The sequence below is a fragment of the Oncorhynchus gorbuscha genome, linkage group LG12, assembly GCF_021184085.1.
Source record: "Oncorhynchus gorbuscha isolate QuinsamMale2020 ecotype Even-year linkage group LG12, OgorEven_v1.0, whole genome shotgun sequence".
NCBI lineage: Eukaryota > Metazoa > Chordata > Actinopteri > Salmoniformes > Salmonidae > Oncorhynchus > Oncorhynchus gorbuscha.
Genome location: NC_060184.1, coordinates 71,309,629 through 71,332,884, shown reverse-complemented (window position 1 = coordinate 71,332,884; position 23,256 = coordinate 71,309,629). Strand labels below are relative to the sequence as shown.

The following is a 23,256-nucleotide window of genomic DNA, read 5'->3' as shown; positions in this document are numbered from 1 at the left end:
CTGTGGGGACGATGTCATCGATGCACTTATTGATGAAGCCAATGACTGATGTGGTTTAATCCTCAATGCCATTGGAGGAATCACGGAACATATTCCAGTCTGTGCTAGCAAAACAGTCCTTTAGCTTAGTATCTGCTTCATCTGACGACTTTTTTTATTGATCTAGTCACTGGTGCTTCCTGCTTTAATTTTTCCTTGTACGCAGGAATCAGGAGGATAGAATTTAGGTCAGATTTGCCAAATGGAGGGCAAGGGAGAGCTTTCTATGTATCTCTGTGTGTGGAGTATAGGTGGTCCAGAGTTCTTTTCCCTCTGGTTGCACATTTAACATGCAAATAGAAATTTTGTAAAACTGATTTAAGTTTCCCTGCATTAAAGTTTTCTTGTTTTCTTATGGCGGAATACAGCTTATTCAATGGTGTCTTAGTGCCAGCTTCTGACTGTGCTGGTATGTAAACAGCTGAAAACTCAAATGTTATAAGAATACAAATGAAAACTCTCGGTAGGTAGAGTGGTCTACAGCATATAATGAGAAACTCTACCTCAGGCGAGCAATAGCTCGAGACTTCCTTAGATATCGTGCACCAGCTGTTGTTTCCAAAAATACATAGACTGCCGCCCCTTGTCTTACCAGACGCTGCTGTTCTATCCTGCTGGTGCATCGTATAACCAGCAAGCTGTATGTTGATACGGTTTTCGTTCAGCCACGACTCCGTGAAGCATAACATGTTACAGTTTTTAAGGTCCCGTTGGTAGTTTAATCTTCCGCGTAACTCGTCGATTTTATTGTCCAAAGATTGCACATTTGCTAGTAGAATGGAGTGAAGTGGAGGTTTATTCGATGGCCTGCGAATTCTCAGAAGGCAGCCGGACCTTCGGCCCCTCTTTCTCTGCCTTCTCTTCATGCAGAGGAGATCGGGGCCTGTTCCTGAGGAAGCAGCGTATCCTTCACATTGGGCTCCTCAGAGTCCTGAAAGGAAAAAGAGGATTCGGCTAGTCCGTGGTGAGTAATCTCTGTCCTGATGTCTAGAAGTTATTTTTGGACATAAGAGACGGTAGCAGCAACATTATGTACAAAATACGTAAAAAATGACAACGCAAATAAGCGAACTGGGGGCAAGTAAAACGTCTGCCATCTCCGGCGCCATTTTACTTCAAAAGCTACCAATTCTTGTGGAATCCATAATCCAATGGGTTGGGATTATGCATGAGGAAGAAAAATGCAGTTTAACTAAAGACTATCAGTATTTAAATCTTCTCGATTTGTCAGTTGGGATAATGGCAGGGGCATCCGCATGGTCTAAAAGCACACCGTTGCCTCATTTTTGTATCACATTCAAATGATAAAACTGGGGGATTCAAAAATGCAATTTCAGAATGTGTAGGTAAAGACTTACTCCTGAGCTCAGGACGAAACTATTCTGGCTATCACACCTCAAACAAACGACACATGCTCCAATGACACAACACCTACACACAGGATCTTCAGTTGTGTATTCATTATGCCGATTCTGTTTTTACTCTAATAGTTTGCCTAATTACAGTTTATGTGACAAAGTAAGATTGTATAATGTATAGAATCATTGTACCATCTAAACTGCTGTGAAATATATTTTCCATGACCAATAATATAGTTATTTCTGCTGTTTGAAGTTGGTGTACAAAACCGAAAGTAGAAAATACAAAAACAAAACTTAAGAACAGGAAGCATAGAAAGAGCGCACAGAACAGATCTAATGCTTCGAATACTTGCTTTCAAGTAGATTGATAGATTTATAACTCACATTTCTATGTGATTTTCACCAGGTCGCCCAAAAAATTCAATTTTGCCACTTTAAGGTAGGGATTTGTATGGGGGTGGGGGCCACAAAAAAATCGGAACTCATCATGATGGGGCTACAGTGCTTATGGGTCTGCATACCCACATCCATACCCACAATGCAGTCAGAGCCCCCTAAGTGAAATGTTTTGGCCACAGGCTGCCAATTGCCCATCCCTGTATTAATGTGTATTTGATAGAATAAACTCTGCAAAAACAAAAGTAGACATTAATAAATGCATTTCTATAGCTTTCAAAATATGATTTACAACGATGGGGGAGTGCCAAGATGGAGGCGCGGTGGCTTCAAAACCGCGCTCCCAAAATTCATCTAGTGTATAAATAGATCGTCTGTTGCAAAATATAGTTTCTATTTTACAAAGTTAGGTAGGTCCGTCTTGTTTTGGTTTCCACTAATGCGATGCTGCATCGACTGCAGGCATTTTCGCGTTTCGATTGTTCTGAACAGTGTGAAACAGTCATATCTGATTGGGTAATCCAGCATTATCAACTCCTACGCCGCACAGCCACTGCACTGTACAAGAACCAAGCCAGAGATACTTTTGAGGAGATGGAGAACTCAAAGGGATTCGTATTAACGCCTATCGTGTACGTTGCCCATGCGTCGTCAATGTGCCGCACGGTGCATTCTGGGTGATTATGGGACATGGGGATCCCTCCTTCACGGAGTGAATGGGAGTCAATTTGGCGCTAACAAAAAAATAAAACAGCACGAAACACGTGAACAAGAAGTACAACATTACACATCTTTTCAGAGATGTGGGATAACTAATTTGTTCTCTGTAATATCGTATAGCTTTGAAATCATGATATGACGTACTTTTGAGGAAAACAGGCAGGTTTCTCGACTCATTCCCTCACCTTTAGAAGGGATTGTTTGACCATTTGTTTTTGCAAACGCGTAACGCACCATGACAACCTGAACGCGATTGGTCGATAGTCTGTTGGGCGGAGCTTTAACGTTGCTCAAGTCATTTCCCATGGTATTCTTATCTCCACCCTTTTTTAATATCTCTGACCAAACTCAGAAAAGAGTAGCTAGGTTGCTAGCGTTAGCTATAGCTATTGACTTGGTGCATTGGGTTGTTTTAAACCAAAGAGAATGGCCAAGCAGCTAGAAACGGATTTGGATGGAATGTAGTTTTTTTTTTAATGTCACGGGGGTGTTTGTTGTGTAGTGTACTGACCGCGGTGGGGAGGTATGATTTGGGTGTTGACGCAGTACCTAACCAACGGAATTTGCAATACCAGCATAGACAAATTGGGATGGCAATGAAGCAAGTGCATCGTAAGTTTTACGTGACACTTTATTTTCAGAAATGTTGGCATGCCTCGAGTCTCGATCCTCATTGGCGATGTCAGGACTCTCGCTAACAAGCATATTTGGATTGATGATTTTCACTAGCTGTTAGCTGCTTCTTGTTTTATTAGCTAGTGAGATCACTGACTGAAATTAAAGTGACCAATAAATGTCAACTCACGTGTTAGTTAAAGCAAAGTTTTACTAACTAGCGAGCGTGTCTTTTATTTTGCATTGCACGCTAACGTAGCTAACAACTAACGTGAACAGTTAGAAGTTTGCCGATCAGTAGCTAACGTCCTTAACCTGTTCGAAATATGAGACAAAATATCCTCAGGAAAGCATTTTAGAGAGCCGGTATTGAGGCTTTTCTGAAGGCAAAACATTACTAACGCAACATTAGCTAAGGTTTTTAATGTTTTGTACACTCGGTGTAAATGGTTGGACACCTAGGTAAAGTAATTTTACATTGGATATGCGGTTTTCGCTCGTCAGTAACAGTAGCATGAACTTGTGTCATGGCTAGAAAGGATACAGCTTTTGTAAAATTAACATGACCTATATATTCTAAACCAGGGGAGGAGAACAATCGACATCTTTGTGTGAATTGCACACACAAAGTAAAAAAATAAATAATCTTGAATGCTTTTCATCTTCCCCTGTTTCAGAATATACAATTTTCATTGGCATGGCATACTTGGTTCAAAAGCTATTGAGAGAGAGTTTTATATTGTATATATGGTTCTCTCCTCGATAGCTATTGAACAAAGCATGCCATGACCAATTTGAGCAACATCTAAATTTGTGGTTAATCATAATTAATCACAACAAATCCTGCAATTAACTTGATTTAAAAATGTTAATTGTTTGACAGCCCTAATCATAATGCAGAAAAATATACCAGATGGCATGGGAACTATTGTGCTTTCACTGGTTGGGTGTGATCCTGGTCTAGATCTTTTGATTTGGTGCAACTTCCGGCGCACGTTTACTATGAGCACTGAGGCTGTGTTCACCTTAAGTTAGAGTAGCAAACCATCAAAAACAATGGGGAAAATGCATCCATAACATTTTAACACGGAAATAGCGGTTCTATCATTCAACCTACTGTAGCAGCCAATGTGTGGTGTTAAATGTAGGTCTTACATTCCATGAAACATGCAGAGCTTGACATTGACCTGTTAATACACTTGTCCTGCAGACACGGTGGTGATCATCATTGTAAGTAAGAACTTGTTCTTAACTGACTTGCCTAGTTAAATACATTTTAAATAAAATAATCATCTAAAAACATCTACCCACGACCCTGATGTTTTAAAAACAGTCCAGTTCAAAGTGAATGGCACAGATCCATACATGGCAATGGCCCACTGCAGCTCTGATTGGTTATGGTTTTGTTTTGGTATGTTGCTTTGAAAGTGGCTAATATTCCGTTGATTCATTTACAATTCCCACAGTAAAGGAAACGTTGATGGCGTTAACTAATGGGTAAAACCCTAGAAAGTTGAGTGAAGTTCAGTCTCGTGCTTCTCTGAGCACACTGATATTTCTTCTGCGCTGCAGTCCCGTGGGAGGCGCAGCTTCGAGGGAACATTGGATGACACCATTTTGTTTTTAGGACTATCAACTGGGTTGTTAAATGGCCCGCGATATGGTTCAATGTGCCAATAAATCAGCACAATCTACTTTTTTGTTTTTTGAAATTGCTGGCATCTTGAAGCTAACATTGGGATTGTGTATACTCTGCTCTCTGTTACTCTTTTTTTTAATGGTCATTAGCAATGTACAGTACGGCAAACTTGGCAAAACAAGGAATTTGTGGTAAGCGCATGGAGGCCATCATCTTTATATACCTCTGCAATTGAAACTCAATGAAGGTGACATCTTTGTCAGTTTTCATCTTATGTTGTGTTTGTGCCTGCTGCTGCTGCTGTAAACCTTGCAGATGATATCAGAGTTGAACAGTAGCTTGACATTAAAGGGAGCTTTGGCAGAATTTCAACGAATGCGTTTTAGTGCATACATTTTAAGCTGGCGATCAGTGACCGTCTGTTTTGGCTGGGAAGTGTGACATACTGTGTCAGCTGAGATCAGGCAGCTTTAGAAGCAAGGCGCAGTGCATCTCCAGTTGTTTTTCATCAACTGAGTGGCGCACCGGCCAGCTAAAATAAAAAGTATGGAGACAAGAGCCCCATGCCCAGGTGTCATTAGAAAGAAACCGCCTGCAATCGAGGATCATGTCCAACAGGCACTAAACCCATAGTTGGGTTCGTGATTCAAATATTGTACAATAAGGGAAATTCCACGGTAACTCAGATTTTACATTTCAAATGTTTGCAAAAAAAACCCATTGATTTCAAAGTTGAACAAACCATACAACTCTATGCACAACTATCACTTTTAACAATTTACACTGAACATTTTACAAAAACACATTTACTGGAAGAACTGTGAAGATGCAAAGTTTGGTAACAAAATTTCAGTAAAATCTCCATCTGTTTTTCCCCCCCCCCGAAAACAGTTAATAATATTTTCTCTGAATTAAGATTCAACGATGTCTGCAGAAAAAAGGGGGTGTCAGCTATGACAATACACACTGACATTAAAAAATATATATTTTGGTTATTCTATCTAGAGTAAGTGAAGTGAATTTAAACCCGGTAACAGAATTTCAAAATGGGCCCCTGATCCCTACACAGAAATGCATAAGGTTATAAATGGCATTCTCTTTGTGGTGATGTATCCTAAATAGGTACACAAAGGTATAAATATGTGATATCCTCCTTTGCATATTTGGGTAATATTCTACACACTATTATTTTAATGAGCTCTGCCCCCAAACAAGACCAAATTTGGTTGGTCCGTACTGGACCAAATCTGAACCAATCATAGATGTCTGTTTCACAAGTTTGGACATCAGAGTAGAGTACAGGAGAGTTTAATACAATCCAGTACATTATAGTGGGGCGGCAGCGTAGCCTAGTGGTTAGAGGGTTGGACTAGTAACCGGAAGGTTGCGAGTTCAAACCCCCGAGCTGACAAGGTACAAATCTGTCGTTCTGCCCCTGAACAGGCAGTTAACCCACTGTTCCCAGGCCGTCATTGAAAATAAGAACATGTTCTTAACTGACTTGCCTGGTTAAATAAAGGTTTAAAAAAAAAAAACTCAACTCTAGTGTGCTCTACTGTGTACTGTACTAAACTTTGCTCTAGTCTACTGAGCTGTTACCGCTCTGTGGGTCCAGGGTGGTGACAGGCAGCTCCAATCTATTCCAAATGCCTGCTGCAATATGGCAGTTTTGGATTAGGCTAATGGCACAAGCCCCTCCTTTACTGTTTCAGCTGGAGAAAGGCTCCAGGTGGCTAATTATAGACCACATAGACAACACTGGCATTTCTGTTTTTCTATCCTTTTCATATTTATTTATGGAGCCAGTTCAGCATATTTTTACAATTTCTATTCGTGTGGTGTGTGACAGGACTATGCCAGTGAGAGAGAGTAAAAGTATGTTTGCACTTGTGCTGCTTGTCCTATTTTCTAAATTGGAACCAGAAAGGAACTAAATTAGCAAGGCTCTGTTCTCTTTTCTGTGGTACAATTTAAAACTGCTTTGTCCCTCTGGACCATGGCGGCTACATCTGAATTCCATTAACTCGCTGCCAACTTTAATTTACAATCTTCTTCTTGTGAAAGTCTGGCCTCTCAGCACTCAACTCCTCCGTGTGAAACAGTGCTCCTCTGAAATTAATATCGATTTTGGTTATAAATTCAGCAGTCATTTTGAAAGTTAGTGTTCTTGAGAAGCACTGCTTTGACACAATATCTAAGCCGTTTCAATTTAGACAGTGTCGAGATCAACTCGCCTCATTGTTCCTCTGTTTGCATTCACGACCTACTAGCTATGCGACAAGCATTGAGCATTTAGGCCTCACTGTCCTGACGTAGCATTAGGCTATGTGTGCTCATTAGTGTTTAGCAGCTTTTTGGCACTGGTCCCTTTTTCATTCATGGATTAATGGGACAGATTGGACCCCTGAACCACAGACACACTGTAGTCAGCCTAATGTCACTACACTAGCCACCGCCGATAGTCCTGTCATTTGACCTGCTGTCAGAGCTCAAGGGCAGGTCCTTAGTTTCCAATGTCTGTGACCAGAGCAACTGTTCAGTGCCTTCAGAAAGTATTCACAACCCTTTACTTTTTCCACATGTTGTTGTGTTACAGAAGGAATTTAATATGGATTACATTTTTATTTTATTTTCATTTTATTTTTAATATTTTTTTTTTCAAATCAATTACAAGCTGAAATGTCTTGAGTCAATAAGTACGCAAGCCTAAATACGTTCAGGAGTAAAAATGTGCTTAACAAGTCACAAGTCACATGGCCTCACTGTGTGCAATAAGTGTTTAACATGCTTTTTGAATGACTACCTCATCTCTGTACCCCACACATACTATCTGTAAGGTCTCTCGGTCGAGCAGTGAATTTCAAACACAGATTTAACCACAAAGACCAGGGAGGTTTTCCAATGCCTCAAAAAGAAGGCACCTATTGAATTTCCCTTTGAGCATGGTGAATTTATTAATTATACTTTGTCTGGTGTATCAGTACACCCAGTTACTACAAAGACACAGGCATCCTTCCTAACTCAGTTGCCGGAGAGGATGGAAACCTTTCAAGGATTTCACCATGAGGGCCAATAGTGACTTTGAAACCATTATAGACTTTAATGGCTCTGATAGAACACTGTGGATGGATCAACAACATACACTGCTCAAAAAAATTAAGGGAACACTAAAATAAAACATCCTAGATCTGAATGAATGAAATATTCTTATTAAATACTATTTTCTTTACATAGTTGAATGTGCTGACAACAAAATCACACAAATTATCAATGGAAATCAAATGTATCAACCGATGGAGGTCTGGATTTGGAGTCACACTCAAAATTAAAGTGGAAAACCACACTACAGGCTGATCCAACTTTGATGTAATGTCCTTAAAACAAGTCAAAATGAGGCTCAGTACTGTGTGTGGCCTCCACGTGCCTGTATGACCTCCCTACAATAACCTGGGCATGCTCCTGAGGAATCTCCTCCCAGACCTGGACTAAAGCATCCGCCAACTCCTGGACAGTCTGTGGTGCAACGTGGCGTTGGTGGATGGAGCGAGACATAATGTCCCAGATGTGCTCAATTGGATTTAGGTCTGGGGAACAGGCGGGCCAGTCCATAGCATCAATGCCTTCCTCTTGCAGGAACTGCTGACACACTCCAGCCACATGAGTTCTAGCATTGTCTTGCATGAGGAGGAACCCAGGGCCAACCGCACCAGCATATGGTGTCACAAGGGGTCTGAGGATCTCATCTCATACCTAATGGCAGTCAGGCTACCTCTGGCGAGCACATGGAGGGCTGTGCGGCCCCCCCAAAGAAATGCCACCCCACACCATGACTGACCCACAGCCAGACCGGTCATGCTGGAGGATGTAGCAGGCAGCAGAACGTTTTCCACGGCGTCTCCAGACTATGTCACGTCTGTCACATGTGCTCAGTGTGAACCTGTGAAGAGCACAGGGCGCCAGTGGCGAATTTGCCAATCTTGGTGTTCTCTGGCAAATGCCAAACGTCCTGCACGGTGTTGGGCTGTAAGCACAACCCCCACCTGTGGACGTCGGGCCCTCATACCACCCTCATGGAGTCTGTTTCTGACCGTTTGAGCAGACACATGCACATTTGTGGCCTACTGGAAGTCATTTTGCAGGGCTCTGGCAGTGCTCCTCCTGCTCCTTCTTGCACAAAGGCGGAGGTAGCGGTCCTGCTGCTGGGTTGTTGCCCTCCTACGGCCTCCTCCATGTCTCTTGATGTACTGGCCTGTCTCCTGGCAGCGCCTCCATGCTCTGGACACTACGCTGACAGACACAGAAAACCTTGCCACAGCTCGCATTGATGTGCCATCCTGGATGAGCTGCACTACCTGAGCCACTTGTGTGGGTTGTAGACTCCGTCTCATGCTACCACTAGAGTGAAAGCACCGGAAGCATTCATAAGTGACCAAAACATCAGCCAGGAAGCATAGGAACTGAGAAGTTGTCTGTGGTCACCACCTGCAGAACCACTCCTTTATTGGGGGTGTCTTGCTAATTGCCTATAATTTCCACCTGTTGTCTAATCCATTTGCATAACAGCATGTGAAATGTATTGTCAATCAGTGTTGATTCCTAAGTGGACAGTTTGATTTCACAGACGTGTGATTGACTTGGAGTTACATTGACTTGGAGTTACATTGTGTTGTTTAAGTGTTCCCTTTATTTTTTTGAGTAGTGTATAAACGCAATCTGTAAAGGTTTGGTTTCATGAGGTGAAATAAAAGATCCCAGAAATGTCCATATGCATAAATTTGTTTACATTTCAACTTTGCCAAACTAATCCACCTGACAGGTGTGGCATATCAATAAGCTGAATAAACAGCATGATCATTACAACCTTGTGTTGGGGACGATAAAAGGACACTCTTAAATGTGAAGTTTTGTCACACAACACAATGCCACAGAGGTCTCAAGTTGAGGGAGAGTGCAATTCAGCTTCTTCACCTGCGGGATCATCTGAGACAAGCAACCCGGACAGCTGGTGAAACTTACGAGTATTTCTGTATGTCGTAAAACTCGTTTTGATTGGCTGGGCCTATGCCCACCCATGGCTAAATCCCTGCCCAGTCATGTGAAATCCACAGATTAAGGCCAGATTTATTTTAATTGACTGATTTCCTTATATGAACTGTAACTCTGTGAAATTGTTGCATGTAGCGTTTTATATTTTTGTTCAGTATAGTTACGCCACGATACTAGCCTAATTGACAGAGCGAAAAGAAGGAAGCCCGTACAGAATACAAATATAACAAAACATGCATCCTGTTCGCAACAAAGCGCTAAAGTAATACTACAAAAAAATGTGCCAAGCAATTCACTTTTCATTCTGAATACCAAGTGTTGTGTTTGGGGAAAATCCAACACAACACTTTACTGAGTATCACTCCATATTTTCAAGCATAGTGGTGCCTGCATCATGTTATGGGTATGCTTGTAATTGTTAAGGACTGGGGAGTTTTTCTGGATAAAAAAAGAAACCGAGCTAAGCACAGGCAAAATCCTAGAGGAAAACCTAGTTCAGTCTGCTTTCCAGCAGACACCTTTCAGAAGGACAACCTAAAACACAAGGCCAAATCTACACTGGAGTTGTTTACCAAGGAGACAGTGAATGTTCCTTAGTGGCAGGGTTACAGTTTTTACTTAAATCCGCTTGAATATATATGGCAAGACTTAAATTGTTGTCTAGCTATGATCAACAATCAACTTGACAAAGTTTGAAGAATTTTGAAAATAATAAATTTCAAATGTTGGCCAATACAGCTCTGGAAAGCTCTTATAGACTTACCCAGAAAGACTCACAGCTGTAATCGCTGCCAAAGGTGCTTCTACAAAGTATTGACACAGGGGTGTGAATACTTATGTAATTATATATTTCTGTATTTATTTGTCAATAAATTTGCTAAAATTTCTAAAAACATGTTTTCACTTTGTCATTATGGGGTATTGTGTGTAGATGGGTGAGAAGACAAATCAATTTAATCCATTTTGAATTCGGGCTGTAACAACATGTGGAATAAGTCAAGGGGTATGAATACTTTCTGAAGGCACTATGTCAAGTCAAATGTTATTTGTCACACACATTTAGCAAAATGCTTGTGTTTCTAGCTCCCAAAAGTGCAGGAATATCTAACAATACACATACATCTAATGGAATGGAATTAAGAATATATAAATATTTGGACGAGCAATGTCAGAATGGCATACAGTAGAATATGATAGAATCCAGTATATACATAAACTCAGCAAAACAAATTAACATACCTTTTTCAGGACCCTGTCTTTCAAAGATAATTCGTAAAAATCCAAATAACTTCACAGATCTTCATTGTAAAGGGTTTAAACACTGTTTCCCATGCTTGTTCAATGAACCATAAACAATTAATAAACATGCACCTGTGGAACTGTCATTAAGACACTAACAGTTTACAGACGGTAGGCAATTAAGGTCACAGTTATGAAAACTTAGGACACTAAAGAGCCCTTTCTACTGACTCTGAAAAACACAAAAAGAAAGATTCCCAGGGTCCCTGCTCATCTGTGTGAATGTGCCTTAGGCATGCTGCAAGGAGGCATGAGGACTGCAGATGTGGCCAGGGCAGTAAATTGAAATGTCCGTCATGTGAGACGCCTAAGACAGCTCTACAGGGAGACAGGACGGATAGCTGATTGTCATCTCAGTGGCAGACCACGTGTAACAACACCTGCACAGGATTGGTACATCCGAATATCACACCTGCGGGACAGGTATAGGATAGTAGCAACTGCCTGAGTTACACCAGGAACGCACAATCCCTCCATCAGTGCTCAGACATTCCGCGATAGGCTGAGAGAGGCTGGACTGAGGGCTTGTAGGCCTGTTGTAAGGCAGGTCCTCACCAGACATCACCAGCAACAATGTCGCCTATGGGCACAAACCCATCATCGCTGGACCAGACATGATTGGCAAAAAGTGCCCTTCACTTACGAGTCGTGGTTTTGTCTTACCAGGTGTGATGTCGGATTTGTGTTTATCCTCCAAGGAATGAGCGTTACACTGAGGCCTGTACTCTGGAGCGGGATCAATTTGGAGGTGGATGGTCCATCATGGTCTGGGGTGGTGTGTCACAGCATCATTGGACTGAGCTTGTTGTCATTGCAGGCAATCTCAGCGCTGTGCGTTACAGGGAAGGCATCCTTCTCTCTCATGTGGTACCCTTCCTACAGGCTCATCCTGACATGACCCTCCAGCATGATAATGCCACCAACCATACTGCTCGTTTTGTGCGTGATTTTCTGCAAGACAGGAATGTCAGTGTTCTGCCATGGCCAGCGAAGAGCCCGGATCTCAATCTCATCGAGCACGTCTGGGACCTATAATATAATAATATATACCATTTAGCAGACGCTTTTATCCAAAGCGACTTACAGTCATGTGTGCATACATTCTACGTATGGGTGGTCCCGGGAATCGAACCCACTACCCTGGCGTTACAAGCGCCATGCTCTACCAGACCTGTTGGATTGAAGGGTGAGGGCTAGGGCCATTCCCCTCAGAAATGTCCGGGAACTTGCAGGTGCCTTGGTGAAAAGTGGAGTAACATCTCACAGCAAAAACTGGCATATCTGGTGCAGTCCATGAGGAGGAGATGCACTGCAGTACTTAATGCAGCTGGTGGCCACGAGATACTGACTGTTACTTTTGATTTTGACCCCGCTTTGTTCAGGGACACATTATTCAATTTCTGTTAGTCACATGTCTGTGAAACTTGTTTAGTTCATGTCTCAGTGGTTGAATCTTGTTATGTTCTTACAAATATGTTAAGTTAAGTTTGCTGAAAATAAACGCAGTTGACAGTGAGAGGACGTTTCTTTTTTTGCTGAGTTTATGAGATGAGCATGGCAAAATATGTAAACCTTATTAAAGTGGCCAGTGATTCCAAGTCTATGTATGTGAGACAGCAGCCTCTAATGTGCTAGTGATGGCTATTTAACAGTCTGATGGCCTTGAGATAGAAGCTGTTTTTCTGTTTCTCGGTCCCAGCTTTGATGCACCTGTACTGACCTCGCCTTCTGGATGATAGTTGGGTGAACAGGCAGTGGCTCGGGTGGTTGTTGTCCTTGATGATATTTTTGGCCTTCTTGTGACATCGGGTGTGCTTTAGTTGTCCTGGAGGGCAAGTAGTTTGCCCCCGGTGATGCGTTGGGCAGACCGCACCACCCCCTGGAGAGCCCTGCGGCATACAAGGCGGTGATACAGTCTGACAGGATGCTCTGTTGTGCATCTGTAAAAGATTGTGAGGGTTTTAGGATGCCAAGCCACATTTCTTCAGCTTCCTGAAGTTGAAGAGGCGCTGTTGCATCTTCTTCACCACACTGTCTCTGTAGGTGGACCATTTCAGTTCGTCAGTGATGTGTACGCCGAGGAACTTGAAGCTTTCCCCCTTATCCACTGCGGTCCCATCGATGGGGGGGTGCTCCCTCTGCTGTTTCCTGAAGTCCACAATCAACTCCTTTGTTTTGTTGATGTTGAGTGAGAGGTTGTTTTCCTGGCACCACACTCCCAGGGCCCTCACCACCTCCTTGTAGGCTGTCTCTTCATTGTTGGTAATCAGGCCTGCGACTGTTGTGTCGTCTGCAGACTTGATGATTGAGTTGGAGGGGTGCGTGGCCATGCAGTCATGGTTGAACAGAGAGTACAGGAGGGGCTGAGCACACATCCTTTTGGGGCCCCAGTGTTGATGATCAGTGAAGTCGATGTGTTGTTTCCTACCTTCACTACCTGGGGGCGGCCCGTCTGGAAGTCCAGGACCCAGTTGCACAGGGTGGGGTTCATACCCAGGGCCTCGAGCTTAATGATGAGCTTGGAGGGTACTATGGTGTTGAATGCTGAGCTATAGTCAATGAACAGCCTTCTTACATAGGTATTCCTCTTGTCCAGATGGGATAGGGCAGTGTGCAGTGTGAAGGCGATTGCATTGTCTGTGGATCTATTGGGGCGGTAAAGCAAGTTGAATTGGGTCTAGGGTGTCAGGTAAGGTAGAGGTGATAAGATCCTTGAATGGTCTCTCAAAGCACTTCATGATGACAGAAGTGAGTGCTACAGGGCGAAAGTCATTTAGTTCAATTACCTTTGCTTTCTTGGGTACAGGAACAATGGTGGCCATCTTGAAGCATGTGTGGACAGCAGACTGGGATAGGGAGAGATTGAATATGTCTGTAAATACTCCGGCCAGCTGGTCTGCGCATGCTCTGAGGTTGCGGCTAGGGATGTCGTCTGGGCCAGAAGTCTTGTGAGGGTTATCGCTTAAATGTCTTGATCAAGTTGGCCATGGAGAAGGAGAGCCCACAGTCTTTGGTAGCATGCCGCATCGGTGGGACTCTGTTATCCTCAAAGCGGGCGGTGAAGGTGTTTAGCTTGTCCGGAAGCAAGACATCAGTATCCGCAACGTGGCTGGTTTTCCCTTTGTAGTCCGATAATTGTCTGTAGACCCTGCCATGTACGTCTCGTGTCTGAGCTGTTGAATTGCGACTCCACTGTCTCTATACTGCAGTTTTGCCTGTTTAATTGCCTTACGGAGAAAATAACTACACTGTTTGTATTCAGCCATATTCCCAGTCACCTTGCCATGGTTAAATGTGATGGTTCGCGCCTACAGGTTTGGCGAATGCTGCCATCTATCCACGGTTTTTAGTTTGTCTCAAGACATTTTTAGTTCTTCCCGACTATGTAATAACACACAATATTTTTAGTTCTTCCCGACTGTATGTAATAACACAAAACATTTTTAGTTTTTCCCGGCTGTATGTAATAACACAACATTTTTAGTTCTTCCCGGCTGTATGTAATAACAAAACATTTTTAGTTCTTCCCGACTGTATGTAATAACACAAAACATTTTTAGTTCTTCCCGACTGTATGTAATAACACAAAACATTTTTAGTTCTTCCCGACTGTATGTAATAACACAAAACATTTTTAGTTCTTCCCGACTGTATGTAATAACACAAAACATTTTTAGTTCTTCCCGACTGTATGTAATAACACAAAACATTTCCTGGACTAATAATGTAAGAAATAACACATTAAAAAGTAAATAGTTCTGTCCTTTGCCTTGGTTATAAAAGCATGGGATGGTTTGACATGGAATAAAAAACAAACCTATGAAATGCTACTCTATGCATATTCATAAAATTGCAAGTTATAGTACGATGAAAAATGCCTGCAGTGCACGCTGCCAGACAATGTCGAAGAAGGACGCTATAATAATGAATGAACAGTCAATGTGTTGTATAAAAACAGAATCTGGTAATCCATATAGGGTGACTGTATTTAGACATTACGCATATAGCCTAGATGTCCCTGCAAGAATCATTATTCGATAATGAGGTTTGCAGCCTTATCTGGGTAAAACCTTCCCCTGCTGGCATTTTAATTGTTGATGAAATATACAATTTCTCATTGACTCTCATGTTGCTGGGCTCATTGGCTTTTATGGCATTCCTAGGCAGGGAATTGGACCCGGAGCATGACTACTTCTCCTCTAACCATGTCTCAGAGAGCTCCATTTCTCTAAATCCTTGTTCGCACTGCAGGCCTTAATGCTCAAATCAGTTTTGGAATACTGACTGGCCAAACAGCAGGCTAAGTGACCAAATCGGATTTGTGTGTGTTCAGACAGCAGTCATTCACTGACATGGCTAATCTAACTAGTTGTCATAGTAACAAAGGGAATGTGCACAGTGCTGGAGGCTGATTGGTGGTGGTGCTCATGCTTCCTATTACTCAGAGGTTCTGTGGCAAGTTAAGGTGACAACAATGCCTGCCATCAACATTTCCCAGTGGCTTTGTATGTTCAAGATCATAGTCTAAGAACAACTGAAAAAAACAAGTCCATTTTGGTTAGCACATTTTTTTTATTTTAGTCACTCCCAGCCTAGCTCTGTCCCTCTTGAATTTGTGGTGATTTAATTTATTTTACCTTTATTTAACTAGGCAAGTCAGTTAAGAACAAATTCTTATTTTCAATGACGGCCTAGGAACAGTGGGTTAACTGCCTGTTCAGGGGCAGAACGACAGATTTATACCTTGTCAGCTCGGGGGTTTGAACTTGCAACCTTCCGGTTACTAGTCCAACGCTCTAACCACTAGGCTACGCTGCCGCCCCGATGCCATTAGTCTCTGTGTGAAACTGAGTGGGTTCTTCGGTGTCCTGGTATCAAGTAACAGAGACTTCAAAATACCTGTTTTGTTTTACATTTAGGCTAATCACTGATGTGCTTAACGACTTGTTTTTCTGAGTACCATAGTTTCTGTGTTAGTTAGCCAAGTATGTAAATCTATATGCCTAATTATTAATGTGAACCATTTTTGTTTGTGTGGTTAATGGTTCACTTGTTGGTGAAATTCAAATGACCCTTGTCCTTATATAATTCAGCTATCAACATTTGACATTAGCTAGCCTATAGCCTTTTTGTTAGCAGAAATGGGCACTAGTCCAGCAGGTCATACAAGCACTTTGGTGCATTTCAACTAACCTAATTTCCTTTGTTTATTTACCAAAGTAGTGAGATTCTTCCTCAGACTGTGGAACCACCTTCATAGATGTGCATGCGCAAAAAAACAAATCCTAACCTCTTTAAAGCAATGTCTCTGATTTGGTCCAAAGGCAGTGTAGGCTACAAGTGGCGGCACTAACCACTTGACCACCCAAGCCATATTGCTCACCCCTTTAGGTTGGCCATGGGTATACCATAATGCAGTGGTATTGCAAAACATTTCAGCGGGGAACCCATTTTTCCCGTCAGAATTTCTGGGGACCCCATCTATTCCGCAATGAATTCTTGCGACCCAACCCTAAATCTAATGACACAACCTTAACATTTGTCAATTTAGATTTTTACATCAAAATAACCTTCAATTCATTACATTTTCTAAATGAAAAGAAACCAATAAATTAGGCCTACTCAATAAAATATAATCTTTCTAATTATCTTTCTCAAAAATGTTAGTATATTGTCCCATATAATAATTTGTACCCACTGCAGTTCAAGGTTGCGACCCCAACTTTGAATACCACTGCCATATAGAATGTTGCACTTGGTTTCTTTGCCGAATCATTTGGCACACTGTGTGAGCTTCACACCGTAGCTCAGTCTGTCCACTTCATCTAGACCTAGCCTGATCCTTTCATCACATGCACTACTTCTGTATTTATCTATTAATGGCTTTGCACTTTTTATTTTTGTCTATCCCAAATGTTCTTCTCTAATGACTCATCGCCTCTCTCGTTCTATCCCTCTCACCTCTGATCATCTTCCCTTCCCATTTTCACTAACAAGCCACTAAGTGCCAAAGCAAAGGAACATTCTGTGACGTCCGTGTGCATCTGTTCACCGGTGAATCATGCTTAGGCCTAAGTGTTTTTCAGAGAGGACTGGCCTTGTTTTTGCCCTGCTGTCCTCATTTGACAGAAACTGTGATGGCTCCCCCATGCTGGGTTCTTTTGTTGTTTTAAGATTTGTACATCTGTTTGAATGCAGTGCCAAAAAGCGCACGTAATTATAATCAAACTCACATCTCTGACATTCCTTGTTTTTCTGCCAGAGATGGGCAATAGAAATAAGGCGTATATTATTTTGGATTTTTTGTGGGTCATAAATAGATATGTTTACAGAGCTTCCCTGAGAGAAGACCGGTGATATTTAGTTCCCGATGATATGTTCTTTCAGGCTATTCATAGAAACTCAAGAACTCACTCAATGTACTCCAGAACTGCTTGTATGCAGATCTGTAAGCTTCTATCTAGACCCTTTCTTTATTGTCTCTGGTTTCCTCGACAGGGGCCTGAGCACGGAGCGCCGACGATGCTAGGGCTACCATGGGTAGCGTCACACTGCGCTATTTCTGCTATGGCTGCCTCTTCACCTCCGTGACCTGGTCCGTCCTACTCTTCCTCTACTTCAGCCTCGGCCAAGACGGCGGCCGGCCCACCTTCAGGTATGTGCCCATGCAGGGGCCCCAGGCCCACCGCTTCCAACCCCGTTTCTCCAAGGGCCCTGGAGGAGGGCCAGAACATGGCATTACGGCAGTCCCTGCAGCTGAAGCAGGAGGCAACAAGCAGGCCGATCTCTCTCCTGAGATGGGTAAGTGAGCCCTCCTTCAGAGCATGAAACTTGAAACGACCCCCATTGGTCAAAGAGGATTTCACTCTTATCTTTATACAGAACTTTATGGGAGTGTACATGAAAAGTAATGTTAGCATTGCAGATTATGTAAAGGAGCTGGCCTGGAAGAAAACTTCAAAATGAATGTCAGTTAATTAACGAAGCTCATGTGAACTGCATCGTAATCAACTCCTATGAACTGTAGGCCTATTACCTTCAGAGTGTCACATACACCCAGAATGATGAGCTCTCAATCGTACCCATAACAAATTCTGGAAAGGTTTAGGACATTTTGACAGTCTGTAATCTTCATGGGTCCAAAAGGGAAGTTTAATGTTGGTTTGCTCCCATGTCAACCAGTAAGACATTTAACAGGAGAGCGATGTAAAAAGTAAGTACAGCCTAGGTGTTTCCACATCAAAGCCCATTTATAGTTGGACAGTGAGAAACATAGGAACAATCAAGCTAACCATAACTCATTACAGATTATCGGTTGGCATTGAGTGATTTTAACTGTCTGAAAGCAAGTGCAACGACGAGACACACAAATGGTGCATTGCAGCAATGAAAAAGCATTATTGAAATGTTGTTGAATTGGAGTGAGGCCTTCAGCTGGCTGAGTGAGTTATTTCCATGGTTGCACAGAGTTCATCAGCAAAGTAAACCTAAGCCATTACCTCACTCTGGACAAAGGCCCCTTATGTTACCATGGCAACTTGGATACATCAATAGAATCCTCATACTGACCAACTACCATAAGTACCCTCCCTATTCTGAACAATTGAATCAACTTGCATTCTTTATTCATTTTTTTCATCATCCCATCTTCTCCTTTTCAGGTATGATTTTTAATGAGCAAGACCAGGAGGTGCGCGACATGGGTTATCACAAGCATGCTTTCAACGTACTGATCAGCAATCGACTAGGCTACCACAGAGACCTCCCCGACACAAGGGACGACAAGTGAGTGAGAGCGCGACAGCGTGTTTGTGCTTGGCATATATGTGGGTTTATTGACCCATTCAGAGTGAACGGCTGATGCAGCACTTTACAAGCCATCGCATGAAGGGCGACGGTAGCCAAAGGCTAAATGGGAAATCATGTCAATCTCTCTCTGCCTGGCTTGTGGCCATTACGAAGTCAAAGGACAGGCCACATCATCTGTCTAGAGATGAATTGATTTCGCACTGGTCTGTGCCTAACAAGTAGGCCTGTAGGTTGGAGTTATCACACACGCGATGAGTTGCTTGTAAATGTTATAGGAGAGTTTGTAAATTCTGCAGACATGTTAGGATAGGGCAGAGAGTGAGTAGTTGAGGCATAGGATTTTATAGCAAAGGGTAAAACTGTTAACGTGTCCAAGGGGTAATGCTTTCACAACTTTCACAAGGTTGTAGAAAGTTCTGTAGGTGTGACAGTCACAAGCCAAATGTTGCATTAGAAGCTGCACAGTGACAGAGCATGAGCGTAGGGTGCTACAAAAATGTCAGAACTTTTTCTTTGTCATTATACATCACATAGAATGAATAATTAGATTGTTCTCTACAATATTAAAACCTTAATATACTAGTACTTGACAATGTGGATGAAATAAAGAATGTTAATTTGCTGTGACCGTTGCTAGTTTAGAGCAAGCCGCTCTTGGGTGTGTATCTGTTCCTTATTTGGGGTTGGGATGTGGTACCATTTTGGAGGTGTTTCTGCGGGTTGGGATGTGGTACCATTTTGGAGGTGTTTCTGCGGGTTGGGATGTGGTACCATTTTGGAGGTGTTTCTGCGGGTTGGGATGTGGTACCATTTTGGAGGTGTTTCTGCGGGTTGGGATGTGGTACCATTTTGGAGGTGTTTCTGCGGGTTGGGATGTGGTACCATTTTGGAGGTGTTTCTGCGGGTTGGGATGTGGTACCATTTTGGAGGTGTTTCTGCGGGTTGGGATGTGGTACCATTTTGGAGGTGTTTCTGCGGGTTGGGATGTGGTACCACTTTGGAGGTGTTTCTGCGGGTTGGGATGTGGTACCATTTTGGAGGTGTTTCTGCGGGTTGGGATGTGGTACCATTTTGGAGGTGTTTCTGCGGGTTGGGATGTGGTACCATTTTGGAGGTGTTTCTGCGGGTTGGGATGTGGTACCACTTTGGAGGTGTTTCTGCGGGTTGGGATGTGGTACCATTTTGGAGGTGTTTCTGCGGGTTGGGATGTGGTACCACTTTGGAGGTGTTTCTGCGGGTTGGGATGTGGTACCATTTTGGAGGTGTTTCTGCGGGTTGGGATGTGGTACCATTTTGGAGGTGTTTCTGCGGGTTGGGATGTGGTACCATTTTGGAGGTGTTTCTGCGGGTTGGGATGTGGTACCACTTTGGAGGTGTTTCTGCGGGTTGGGATGTGGTACCATTTTGGAGGTGTTTCTGCGGGTTGGGACCAATCAAAATCAACTTGATACCCAAGTCATTTTCATCTCCAGATCCTTGGCTATATTGGCTATCAATCTACGGTGAGAGGGGCCATTTCTATGGCAATTTAAAGGGAGACACAGAAATGCACAATGAAAACATGAACAGATTGTCTTTGCGGAGGGTGTATATTGAAATTCAGTCTGTTAGCTTGGTAAATAAATATATATTTAGTCCCTCTTTTGTTTTGTATTCTGTGGATTTCATTTAGAAAAAGCCCATGTTTTCACTCACGAACCTGCAGCCACATCAGTTTGATGTTGGAAGTTAGCACCATTCTGCCGCGGAGCAGCACCACAGAGTTATATTGAGCAGTGACCACTTTTTGATCATGCCCGTGATGAAATTCCATTCACTATAAATATGCTAAATTCTCAGAGTAACACGTCTAACTTCTGAACCATATACCATAAAGACATGGGTGTTGGACAGTTTTTTTTTACGCAATTGTCTATTGAATGGACATATTTGTATAAACCTTGAATGAATTAATCATTTTTATGGATGAACACCGTAATGAGTGAGTGGTGTTGTATGCATTCCATTATCAAAGAGGATCTGATCCTAGTTCTGTTTGTCCCTGTAGAACTACAGTGGCTTGGTGTGCTAACATGCAATATGTGTTAATAGTGACTCCCATCCCTCTCTCAGGTGCCGAGACATGATCTATCCTCTGTCCCTCCCCGTGGCCAGCGTAGTGATCTGCTTCTTCAACGAGGCGTTCTCCGCCCTCCTGCGCACCGTGCACAGCGTCCTGGATCGCACGCCGGCCTACCTGCTGCATGAGATTATACTGGTGGATGACAGCAGTGAACTAGGCAAGCTGCTCTTTTCAGTTGTGCATCTATTGGTTTTGTTCAGGCTCGCCGGAGCGACGCAGACCATAACAAGGCCCAGTGAATTATTGGATGCTGTCATGGAATGTGTGTCTGTCTACAGTGTGCGTGCTTCAATGACCTACTTGGAGAACAAACGCAGACTACTGTATTGTATTGGCATATTGAAAGAGTGTTGTCTGTATCAACTGAAAAGTTTGTCAAGAATCTTATGAGTAAGTTTAGATAGAAAATAGAGCTTTGATCGCAGTGGGATCTACATGTATAGATAAAGATATCAGCTCCATCTGGAAGCATCTCTCCTGTCCTGTTTCTCCACCACAGCTGATCTGAAGGAAGATCTTGACAGCTATGTCCAGCAGCATAAACTCCAGGTCAAGGTCAAGGTGGTCCGCAACGAGAAGAGAGAGGGATTGATCAGAGGGAGGATGATAGGTGCTTCTCATGCCACCGGTGAGCCCCCCCCAAACCATAACTCTTCACTAATGGGTAACACTTTATATTTAAATAATTGAATGACCATTTTTTAATCATTGGTTTATTAAGGCACATTAATATAAAGTGTTACCCAATAATGTAACAATATTCACACTGAGATGGGATCCTATTTCTGACTCCATGTAACAATATGCACACTGACACAGGATCCCACTTCTGACTCCATGCAACAATATGTACACTGACACAGGATCCCACTTCTGACTCCATGTAACAATATGCACACTGAGACGGGATCCCACTTCTGACTCCATGTAACAATATGCACACTGACACAGGATCCCACTTCTGACTACATGTAACAATATGCACACGGAGACGTGATCCCACTTCTGACTCCATGTAACAATATGCACACCGAGACGGGATCCCACTTCTGACTCCATGTAACAATATGCACACTGACACCGGATCCCACTTCTGACTCCATGTAACAATATGCACACTGACACAGGATCCCACTTCTGACTCCATGTAACAATATGCACACTGACACAGGATCCCACTTCTGACTCCATGTAACAATATGCACACTGAGACATGGACGTCTTCTGTCAAGTTCAATACAGATGTAATAGGGTTGTAATTATAATCAGCAGCAGTCTGATATAGGGGACCATGGTACAGATGAAACAAACTGTAGTTGTGTACCCTTATCCCCAAGAAACCCTGATCTGAGAACTCTCCCCATTGTTCTCCATCCTCTCTCCTGATTGGCGTTTCCTCTCTGAAGGGGAGGTGCTTGTGTTCCTGGACAGCCACTGTGAGGTGAATGAGGCGTGGCTGCAGCCCCTGCTGGCTCCCATCCAGCGGGACCACAAGACAGTGGTGTGTCCCGTCATCGACATTATTAGTGCTGACACCCTGGCCTATAGCCCCTCCCCCATTGTCCGGGGGGGCTTCAATTGGGGGCTGCACTTCAAGTGGGACACCGTGCCCGCCTCAGAGCTCAACAGTCCCGACGGAGCAGTGGGCAGCATCAGGTAACCAACCCCTTGGGTCTTTAAGGGTTTCGCACACGATATATGCCAATTATTCTTTTCAAAATTCTTCAAGGTCTGTCAAGATGTTGGGGATTAATTTTCAAGACTTGACATACATTTTCAAGCAGATTTAAGTCAAATCTGTAACTTGTCCACTCAGGAACATCAGCTGTCTTCTTGGTTAGCAACTCCAGTGTACATTTGGCCTTGGGTGGTAGGTTATTTAACCCAAGGGCTAGTCTTCCAAGAGTCCATAAGAAATATAAAAAACTGAAATGTGAAAATAACAAAAGTAAAAACACAAAAGATTCACATTCCCTATACATATTGTGCGGTCTATAGGTGGCCTTGGTTCTGCTCTGTGTGTAACGAGAGTGTTTGCCTTTGACCATATCAATTTTTTCATGTACATTGCATTCAGAAAGTATTCAGACCCCCTGACTTTTTCAACATTTTGTTACATTACAGCCTTATTCTAAAATTGATTAGTGTTTTACCCTCATCAATCTACACATGGTACCCCATAATAACAAATCCAAAACAGGTTTAGACAT

General features: G+C 42.8%; 1 protein-coding gene across 1 annotated transcript in view; it reads left to right on the top strand.

The window, feature by feature from the left end:
* Positions 1 to 2,839: 2,839 nt before the first annotated feature.
* Positions 2,840 to 23,256, top strand: part of LOC123991353 (polypeptide N-acetylgalactosaminyltransferase 11-like) — a 49,023-nt gene continuing 28,606 nt past the window's right edge. Inside the window, exons 1-6 of the mRNA XM_046292858.1 lie at positions 2,840 to 3,128; positions 17,614 to 17,916; positions 18,777 to 18,900; positions 21,037 to 21,203; positions 21,546 to 21,674; positions 22,453 to 22,702. Of these exons, the coding sequence (XP_046148814.1) occupies positions 17,652 to 17,916; positions 18,777 to 18,900; positions 21,037 to 21,203; positions 21,546 to 21,674; positions 22,453 to 22,702 (935 nt within the window). The 5' untranslated portion in view covers positions 2,840 to 3,128; positions 17,614 to 17,651. The remainder of the gene's footprint in view (positions 3,129 to 17,613; positions 17,917 to 18,776; positions 18,901 to 21,036; positions 21,204 to 21,545; positions 21,675 to 22,452; positions 22,703 to 23,256) is intronic.